This window comes from Cibotium barometz, chromosome 60, assembly GCF_041138505.1.
Source record: "Cibotium barometz isolate CiBa-2024 chromosome 60, ASM4113850v1, whole genome shotgun sequence".
Lineage (NCBI taxonomy): Eukaryota > Viridiplantae > Streptophyta > Polypodiopsida > Cyatheales > Cibotiaceae > Cibotium > Cibotium barometz.
The window spans coordinates 35,515,036-35,525,949 of NC_141105.1; the positions used below are offsets into that span (position 1 = coordinate 35,515,036).

Consider the following 10,914-nt stretch of genomic DNA (forward strand, 5'->3'; position numbering starts at 1 on the left):
CGGAAATATAACAAAAGAAACAGAAATGCAGAAGACAAATTGCAGAAACAGATTGCAAAACACAGAAACACCTCAACAACAAACACACAGTCGCTTTCCTACAGTGTAGATTAAACTTCACGCAGCAGCCGAGCTGCAGACTGGAGCTTGGTGCAGGGCAACTCCCCGATAGCGGTCCCAAAAATGTGCGCTTTTGTCGCACAGGTCGTAGCTGGGGACTTGCCGGACACCGTATGCGAGCCACGAATGGCTGCAAGCATACAACCAGGGAAGGAAAGCTCAAACAGAATGCAAAAAGGTGTGTCACTCACCGCTTAACTGCCGCCTTGAAGGATTCCCGCGTCGCAGCTGTGAAGAAGGAGCCGCCGTCGCCGCTCTACCACCTCTCCGCCGCCGCCGTGCCGCTACACAGTGCTCAATCGCTCTCACTCTCTCTCTCTCTCTCTCACACACACGTAGGAGAAGGAAACCAAAGAGATAAGGCAAGAGCACTCTTGTATTCACAACACATGAGAATGAGGATTTTAGGGTTACATTTGACTCTTATAGGTGACTTGGTCGTTCACACTTGGGCGCCCATACATGGCTGGCCGACCCTAACCCTTATCCTACTGATATTCAAGGTGCGCCTCTCATCGGCGATCACCCAATCCCTTTATCCTTAACATATGGTGCCGACAAGCCCGGCCCATGACTCAGAATAGTTAAACTAATTACACGACGTAAAACATAGTACGTCTCATCGTCCGTCATGGGTTAACAACAGCTCTCACAATTGCCATTCTTACAACTGGGCTGAATGTCTCCTCATAGTCAATGCCATAAGTCTGCGCACAGCCCTTGGCAACCAATCTTGTCTTATACTTGATCACTTAGCGTTATGCTTGACTTTACACACCCACTTACATCCAATTGCCTTCTTTTCCTTAGGCAAATGCACTAACTCCCATATTGCATTTGCATCCAATGCTACCATCTCCTCATTCATGGCAAGAAGGCATTCTTTACATCCATATGATATAAAGACCAACCCTTTGTTGTAGCCATAGCAATGACAGCTCTCACAATTGCCATTCTTACAAACTGGGTTGAATGTCTCCTCATAGTCAATGTCATAAGTCTGCGCCACACAGCCCTTGGCAACCAATCTTGTCTTATACCTGATCACTGAGCGTTATGCTTGACTTTACACACTCACTTACATCCAATTGCCTTCTTTTCCTTAGGCAAATGCACTAACTCCCATGTTGCATTTGCATCCAACGCTACCATCTCCTCATTCATGGCATCTTTCTATTTCTTATTTCCAAGTGCCTGCTCAAAACTCTTGTATTGCTTTAACCATGTACGCATAATGATGGGCTATATAACCATCATATCTTAACCTATCAATAGGGTACCTAACCCTCGTAGACCTGCATACACCTAGATCACTGCCAGATGTCCTCAAAATAGCCTTGGTTCTCCAAGAGTAACCACATACGGAATGCCAATCTCCTCATCAAGGCTTTACTTAGAATCGAGAGTCACCATCCACATATGAGTGACTTGCTAACAGATCGGGCACAAAAGGTTATTTTACCTTTACTTTATTACATTAATTGATGATTACAATAAGTATGGCTGGTTTTACCCTATGAAAAAAAATTAGCTCATTTCCAAAACTTTGTTGCTATGGTTGAAAATGAAGCTAGCTTAAAAATTCAAACTCTCCATTCTAACAAAGGGGGAAAATATATGTCCAATGCATTCAAAGATTGCTTAGCACATAGAGGAATTAAGCATCGGTGTATAACTCCTTATACACCACATCAAAATGGTATTGCTAAGAGATGAAACAAGACTCTCATGGAGATGGTTAGATACATGGTTAAAGGTCAGTAACTCCACAAAGGCTTTCGATAGAAGTAGTTTTTTATGCTACCTATGTGTTGAATAGGTGCCCCATTAAAGCTTTGCAGACTATCTCTCCTTATTATGAGCCATGGTTCAATCAAAAACCTAAGGTTGAACATATGCATGTTTTTGTTGTTTGGCATATGCACATGTGCCAGCACAAAGTTAAACTAAGCTTGACAAGGCAGTTCATTTTTATTGGTTATAATGTTGAAAGCAAAGATTATCATCTCTACATTCCTCTCACTAAGAAGATTATGGTCAGTATAGGGATGTCATTTTTGGAGAGGATTCTCTCTATCCAATGATGGAATTCAACAAAGCATGCCTATGCTAACTCTCTGGACATGTTTGATGGGTTGTTACCTATGCCAGTTTATGTTAATTCTCAGCAGATTTTGCCTATTGATCCTTGTTTGTTGTTACAGGGGGGGAATGCTGAAGGGATGTGATAACTTCAGATTTTTGCCTATTGATCCTTGTTTGTTGTTACAGGGGGGAATGCTCAAGGGATGTGATAACTTCAGATTAGCTCTGTTGGAAGATGTAGTAAATGCCAAAAGATTAGTAATCAATGAATCTAGGGTTATGCTTAAACAAGTTAGAAGCATCCCTATTGGAAGTGTAGCATTATATGGTAGTGATGTGTGTGAACACACTTAGGACCACCGGGGAACTTTTTCCCTCCCTAGGAGGTTTTTTCCCCCGTGTGTATGTACACCCTCTTATCTACTCATTTTGGGGTGTGTACTTATCTTTTATATATGACACACATTTTTTCATTCTAATCTAGTGAGTTTGTGTGCTCTCAAGCTTCTCTATCTTGTGTGTGTCCATTGTTGCAGCCCTAACCCTAATTTCAACAATTAGCATCAGAGCTAGCTTCCTTAACACTTGATCTAGTAGTCTGCCTCCCTCCTCATGACCCTGTTTTTTTTGTCTCCGATTGAGATACCCTCTTAGGAGAAGAAGGTATGTACTGTAGTGTTGTGTATACGAAGTATACAAAATTTTCAGGGTCTGTGGCACGATTTGGGCACGTTTTAGGCACCGTAAGGTTTTTATAGACATTCTGGAGAGGCATCATTTTGGATTGGTTTTGCTCGATTTTGGGTGTTTGGGTTGTGCAAGGGCATCTACAGTGTCTTCAACAACATCGACCATCATACTTTTTCCCAATAACACTCTATTCTCTACTCTGTGTTATTTTTCATACACTTTGCAGGTGATTCAGTTAGTTGGCAGCCATCTGGGGTTGCATTCACGTGTGAATACTGAGTACTTATAGTGTGTTGAAAGATTTTACATTTGGTAGATGGTCATGGCTGGCAGTAGTGATGTATTCAACATTGTCTGCTGTGGACAAACTTGATGGGACTAACTACCCATTGTGGTCCTATATGATGAGGCATGTACTGGTTGCCGAATCCATCCATGATTGTGTGTATTTATCCACTCTATCTTCAAAGAATTCAAGTCGCCCATGTTTTTGTCAAATTGTTTGATTATATGTGGCAATAAAAGAACATCATTGCTCATTCACCCTATCGTTCTATTGCCCATCAAAAAGTTGTGCATAAAGTCTTTACAAACTAGTGTGGAGTTTATCTCTTGAGTGGGCACAATCATGAGAATTTAAAGTTGTGTCACCCATTAAAAAAGTTATGTGAAGTTTCAACCCATTAGTGAGGAATCCATATTCAAGCACATCAAAAAGTTGTGTGTAGAGAATTTACACACCTAATATTTAAAACTTGGGAATTAATCATGAATCACATGTGTTTTTAAATTAGTATACCAAAAGTTTAAATTTAATTATGTTTTTTTTAAAATAACAAAGTTATCAAAAGCCAAAATATATACTCATATTCAACGATTGAATATTATGAGACTTATGATGCTAGAAGTTTTGTTTTAGAATGTTCCATTTTTGTGATAATAATAATATTTCTCTAAGTTATATCCCTTAATTATTTTATAGCATGTCGTTTACTTATTTTTAAATGTGCATTGAATTATATTCTTTTGTATACATTTTTTAAAGGGAAAATATATTTAGTAAAAAATCCTTGATCTAATAATGATCATACAAAGTGTCAAGCAATAACTCAAATTTCTAAACCTGACGTATTTTTCTCTGAGTCATTTTTGGGGAAAAAATCTTGTAATTAGCTATGAACTTTGATTTTTTTAAAGCTAAAATCTTGTAATTTTATGTGGGAGATTAACTGTGATTTAACTATTTTTTGAAGATAGAAGTCTTGCAATTTTATGTGGGAGATTAACTACGAACTTTGATCGGAAAAATTATGATTTGCATATTTTAAGCTTACACAAAGAATGGGATCTAAGGCTTTTGTTTGAGAACCTAAACCTTCCATTCCTTAAAAAATATATACACAAAAAATATAGAACCACATTTTTAATAAAATACCCTCTTAAAACAAATAAACACTAAGATATGTAATAGCTACAAAAACAAGATGGTTATTTGTATAGCAATAGTGTATAACTACTACTACTACTACTTCATAGTAGTTGAAGTAGTAGTAGCTACAAAAACAAGATGGAAAAGTTGAATGGTTATTTGTATAGCAATAGTGTATAACTACTACTACTACTACTTCATAGTACTAGAACAAGATGGTTATTTGTATAGCAATAGTGTATAACTACTACTACTACTACTTCATAGTAGTTGAAGTAGTAGTAGCTACAAAAACAAGATGGTTATTTGTATAGCAATAGTGTATAACTACTACTACTACTACTACTTCATAGTAGTTGAAATAGTAGTAGCTACAAAAACAAGATGGAAAAGTTGAATGGTTATTTGTATAGCAATAGTGTATAACTACTACTACTACTACTTCATAGTACTAGAACATAACAATCTGAAGTAAAATAATGTCGCTAGGATACATGAGATGGCTTAAAGTCGAGTGCATAAATAAGTACATTAAAATTTTTTATAATAGACAAAATAAAATATTCACCCAAATCAAGCTTCTTTTTTATAATTGACACACATTTTATGTATTGTCCAAATTCAAAAATGTAGATCAAAGCGCTTTTAGAAACCACTAACCACATGGAAACACAAGAACTACAAGTGAGTGTTGGTACAAGTTTGTGTTTAGCATGTGAACAATATTACCGATCATTGGGTAACTTTGCAGGTGCTAATTATAGAGACTAGACCCAAAGGCCATGAAATACATTGTTGTTTTGTGACCCAAGTTGTTGTTTTGTGGACTTCTAGAAGAAACAAGACACAACTTTCCAAGTTAGTATGTGAAGAAGGATTCTTGATGAGGATCCTAGTAGACAAGTCAAAAGTAATGGAACATAAAAAAAATACTCAATGACCACATATTAGGATGAAACATAGATATCCTTTGATACTTGCCTTTTTCAAGCTCAATAGAGATGCTTAACACCAACAATAAGGTGAAACATGTGTGTCTTCTCTCAACTTCAATGTGCTTTGCATTAAGAGACAATTCTCAATTATGTGTGTCAAGAGATCATATCAAGATTTGGCGGTGTAGAAATTTTCAAAAATTTCGATCTCCCTTCCCTTCTCCTCCTCTACATCTATTCATCTTTACGAGCTAAGCCATATGTCGTTTTTAAGGCTCAATACTATGAACATTATATTTTAGCCTCGAGGGTACGATAATACAATCATCTATCTTTCTCTCCTTCTTTTCACTTACCCTATCATTCTTCCCCCTCCCCCTTCTGCTCCCCCCCCCTCTCTCTCTCTCTCTCTCTCTCTCTCTCTACCCCTCCCCCTTCTCCTCCTACTCCCCCCTCCCCCCTTCTCTCTCTCTCTCTCTCTCCATTTCCACTTCCCCTACTTCTCGGCCTTTCGTACTTACCCCCCCTTCCCTCTCCCTCATTCTCTTCCCCCCTCTCTCTCTCTTCTCTCTCTCCCCATTTCCTCTCTCTTCTCTCGGCTTGTGCACACTACATGATATGTGTACTACACATATCATGTATTACACATAATTTTGTAATGCTATGACCAAGTCAAGTCCCCACAATATATTTAAGCCCTTGAGAGGAGGGTAATACAATCATCTATTATCCTCTCTCGGTGTAGATTGTAATGTAATGGGTCCGACCTACAATTTATAATTATAGTATTGATGATATCAAGCGCGCATAGCTCATCATCTGCTACCATAGAGAGATGTTTCGGGGCTGCGGTTCTTCTGCGACTCCTACAGCTTCTTTGTCTGGATTGTACAAATGCAGCCGATCCTACTCGCAGCGGTTGGACTCCCTCCTCAGGGAGCTTGGCCTGTCGGAAGGAGCAACCCCTGCCGAAGTCAAGCAAGCATACCATCGCCGCGCTCTCCAATGGTCAGTGCCTCTTTTCTTTAGTTTTCATTTTGTCACTTTGATCCGTTTCCCATCCATATATCGTCTGCTTGTAGATCTTCCCATTTACAGATTCGGTTCCGATTAGGGTTCTTCTTTAGGCTTACGTGTATGCATGTATGAAGTAGGTATGAAGAGGGTTTCTTTTAAGGTTTTTAATTTATGGTTAATCTGTAGGTCTGATTAGGGTTCCATACGAGGCTCTTGCAAATTAAGGTTTTCCTGTGAGGGTTTGTTAACCAGGGGCCCTTTTATGGCTCTTGGCAAGTAAAGAAGAAGCATTATATTGATAGGCATGGTGAATGTTCTCTGTCTTTCTGCATCAATGCAGCCATCCTGATCTGCATTCTAATGACGGCACGGAGTTCATGAGGATTACTAATGCATACAATCAAATAATGAATAGAGGAGCGCACTTCAGGCATGTTCGTGTCTCGTCTTCACCGCCAGAGACAAGGATATTTCAAGGGCCAGTGGCTTTCTGGTGGGTTAGCCTCCTATTGGGAGTGGTGTTGTTTTGGTATCCTTCACACATGTATCTTGAAGGCAGAAGCAGAGTTTTGCAGCAGGAACCTTCGCGATTTGTAGAGCCGTCACGAGATGCCATCAAGAGGGAGCGCATTGCAGCCATCCTCTTTGAAAGGCAAAGGAAGGCCAAAGAGCAAGATTGAGCTGTCATGCTAGCGACCAAGAGGGTGGACTCCATCTGTTTTTTCATGACACACTGCACAAGGTATCCTCTCTTTTTTATACATAGAAATGACATGAATCAACAACGTTGCATGAGGCATTTTCTCTTCTAGATTTGGGAAATGCTCTAGCTAGATTAGCTTTTGCCCTTGAGCTATCTATACATTATGGCTATTCACGGACTAGCTTTTGCTTGTGATGGATGGGGAGATCTCCGGCCATGTACAATGGGCAGCCAGAAGCGTCTGCAACTGAAAAGGAAAAAATATTAGTGCTAGCTAAGGAAGATTACAGATTGGCTCCCTGCTTCACTATATACACAGCACAACCACCACTGTACTTCTACCTGCTCTTTCAGCTAATCGTTTGTGGAAAAGCAGCTGAGTGGATGCTTACAATTTCGTTCAGGCAGAGCTGTGCTTGCAAAATTTGCAAGCATACTTCGTTGGGATCTTGAAATAAGACTGTTTTGTACATACATATGCTCCTAGCAATCACACTACCATTGTCAGAACACTCTCAATAATTCCTTGGCGCGAGAATGGATGGAGTCCATGAATTGATGCATATTTTTTTGAAAAGTTCAGGGCAAAAGGAAGACACTGTCTTGGTAAACCTTAGTAGTAAGAATACTTGGTAGCTTTCTTCTTATTACCTCTCTCTGCCTTGCTGCTTGAGCCAGTGGTGATTGATATTCTTATTTGAATTTGTTTAGAGGTCTTATTGAAAGTATTTTTTGGTCCACCAGCCCAGCTAATACATCTGCTGCCAGTGGCATAAAAGTATCAACAGGACTGTTTTGAGGATGGTATATGAACACTTGAATAGGGTAAGTGCGTGCCATCTTGGCTCAAATTTGCTTTCTTCCCTTTGGATGTTTCAAGTATTCTCACCTCTTGTTGTGAAGCGTGCATCTCCTAAATGCTGCTTTCAAAACGTCCCAATTGAAAGAAATAATATTTGAAGATGGCAGAAATAAAAAATGAAAATGCTTGTCATCATGCCACATCATAGAGATCGTTGCATCACAAGGATAGGTAAAGCTCTTTGAAGGAGTTCTTGCAATGACTAGTTTTCATATTAGATCGATCAAAAACTTAAAAATGGTTTGTTTTTATCACTAGTCTCAAGCAACTACTAATTCCATAGACTCTCTATTTGATAGTAAATGCATGGTAAGGTTGCTTTATATGTTGTAGTGTCATCTTACAAAAGGTGAGTGTTTGTTCGTGCATGCAAGATGGAAAAGCGTCGTACAATAGGTCGGACGGGCGAAAACATGTTAATCAACGGAGTGGTTAACATACCTGCCTTCCCAATGGTGATTGCGTCCTTGTGTCATTCAAGTGGTGAAGCAGTTGTTGAGAAGTGGATGGTCCAAGATATGGTGTGGAGTTGGTGGCCGAGTAGTTTGGGATCGATCTTATCAAGATCTTTGTACAACTTGAAGAATTAATTTCTCACAACAATGTATAAATAGAAAATCTTTAGCTCAAAACAAATTGACATGTTCAAGGGTAGTATAAAGATAAAAATCAAAGTAGACATTACCATTGACAAGTATTGGGTTGAATCTTTCCTTGTGCGTAAGTGGCTTCCCTTTCTTACAAGAGTATTCTAATAATGTATTGGCAAAAATAGCCCAGGGAACCGTTAATAGTGTACCGTTTTCACAAGTGGGCTTGTTTACATAAAAAACAGAGACTAACCATAAACCTTAGTACAACTAATAAACTAATGTGTGAACCTATAAATAATGGCTAGCTCGTGTTGTATACAATGCTATCACATGTATACAAAATATTGGGCACACGGTCATGGTCCAAAATAATCAAAATTGTGGTATGAACTACTCAAAATAGATGTTCAATAAATAGAGCCGTGTGACACTCATACCATAAAATCGGGAGACTAATATGGTTGCGCATAGATCATCATCCATGGGAGACACTTCAATCATGTGCTAGCATTGATGGGAGACATTACAGCCATGCAAATGCTCGTCGCTCATATACCTACTCATTATAAATAATCTTGTGATAAACGTAAATAGTTAGGTCTGAAAATACAACTCAATACTAATCATGCATATTATGTGGAAATCATCCACATATCATAAGTAGGATAATGGTGTCACAAGCGTTCCTGATTGATCATAGAGGTATGTAGCTAACATTCCTCTTGCTCGGATTGGTAACTGTGCTTAGTTGCGTATTTGGTTGTATGAACAGATGAAATCTGGGTAAGTACGAAAGAATCGCTTAGGCATTCATCTTGAATCTTCTCTTGGATAGTTCTTAAAGGTCGAAAGGCACTTGGTGTAAATGTTGTCAGTGTGTGTAGTGGTATGTTGGTGATCCATAATTGCATTAGGTACTAGCTCTTCTTTATTACAACTAGTTGGGGTGTCTCTTCATAAACATGATGAGTAGGGATTGGTCCTCTAAATGGTTGTAACAAGTTAATATGAAAAGAATTGTGAATTCTCCAATGAGAAGATAAGTCCAACTTATATGCAAGGTTATTAATGTTGAGAAATGCAATGTGTGAGAGTGTAACATGAATAGAGTAAGGGGAGGAACACACATCAGAAAGAGGAATAGACTAAGGGTACATTGGCAAAGATTGATTTGTATGTTCATTTGTAAAATGTGAAGTCAAAGGTCAAAAAGGTAAGCACATGGAAAGTGTAAAGGGAGCACACGCAATGTGAGTATTTATGGACACATGGTTGGCACTACGGTGCACGAACTACGGTGCACACATCTTGTGAGTTGGGAGCTCCATGAGAGCTATAAAAGGATGTATTTGGATCAACTCTAATGCAATGAGATTATGTGTTTGCCTTGAGTCTATTGTCTTGATTAGTAGTGTCTTTAATCAAATAATTAATTATCATTTTTTTAATGATATTTTCTATCGGTTGCTTTGAGCCTTCTTAGATCCACATTTGTAACATGGTATCAGAGCTTAGGTGGTTATAGGAGGTAATTTAGGAGATATTGTTAGCACCTTCATTAGGAAGATATTTGGTTTTTCTTCTAGAGTTTTAGTTTTCCTTATTTTCATTAGTATTGAGGGAGAGCCAGTAGGGTCTGGCTCCAAGGTTTCTCTTTGCATTTGGAAAGGTAGCTAGTTATGAGCCAAGTAAGTGGACTTGAGAGAACCACAACTGTCTCTAGTGGAGAGAAAGGGTGAGCACAACAAGAGGTGACGGTGGGACAAAGGAGCGAACCTCCATACAACAAATAAGGCAACCACGACAACAATAGAGAAGGTCGTGGCACCTAGACTAGTAGACGATAGCTCAAACATGCGGTCGCCATTCAACAAACAGAGCGAAGGCTTTCGACCGAAGGAGTTGTGTCCAAAATTGCATCAAGCACAAGCAGCATGTTTGCTTTTGAGGAGCAAGACGAGCGAGGCTAGCGTGAGAAGAGGTGTAAGGAGGCAAAGGCAAAGGCTCGTGACCTTCCAAGCTTGATTGCTGCTGCCTATTACCAATCTAGAGAGCTTGAATAAGCAAGGAAAGAATAGACACGCTCTTGAACCAAACTGGTGGGGGGTAGGCGATCCATACCCTTTAAAAAAAAAAAATCTTGACTCTTGATCCTTGAAGCACAAAAAAGAGAGAGAGAGAGAGACGTGCTAGAGTGCTGGCATAGTGTTAAAATAAATTTGCAGCAGTTCATTCGCTTGATGCGAGAGGTGAGGGGGATGTGGTGTGTGACGTGCAGGTGTGCGTGAAGAAAAATTAGAGTCGGGTTTTTTGTAGCACGGCACATAGGAGCTGCTTGCTAAGAAATTGTAGGAAAAGAAGATAATATCACCAACTAGAATGAGGAGGAGGCGGTAGCAAAACAGTGGCCACGACCTACAAATAGAAATCAAACGACGCTCAGCAAGAAGATAACGTCTTCTTTATTTTGTTAAAAAATC

At 39.3% G+C, this 10,914-nt stretch overlaps 1 protein-coding gene across 2 annotated transcripts; it reads left to right on the forward strand.

Annotated features, from left to right (window-relative positions):
• The first annotated feature begins 6,034 nt into the window (after positions 1 to 6,034).
• Positions 6,035 to 7,629, forward strand: LOC147605291 (uncharacterized). 2 transcript variants are annotated; one of them, XR_015265215.1, is made up of 3 exons: positions 6,035 to 6,267; positions 6,617 to 7,018; positions 7,186 to 7,629. XR_015265215.1 is itself a non-coding variant. In XM_086793930.1 (2 exons), the coding sequence occupies exons 1-2, from the start codon at positions 6,095 to 6,097 to the stop codon at positions 6,954 to 6,956; spliced, it is 513 nt and encodes a 170-aa protein (XP_086650056.1). In that variant the 5' UTR covers positions 6,036 to 6,094; the 3' UTR covers positions 6,957 to 7,629. The 2 variants fall into 2 exon arrangements, 1 of the variants encoding a protein (XP_086650056.1); XM_086793930.1 differs by having other exon boundaries at positions 6,036 to 6,267; positions 6,617 to 7,629.
• Positions 7,630 to 10,914: the final 3,285 nt, after the last annotated feature.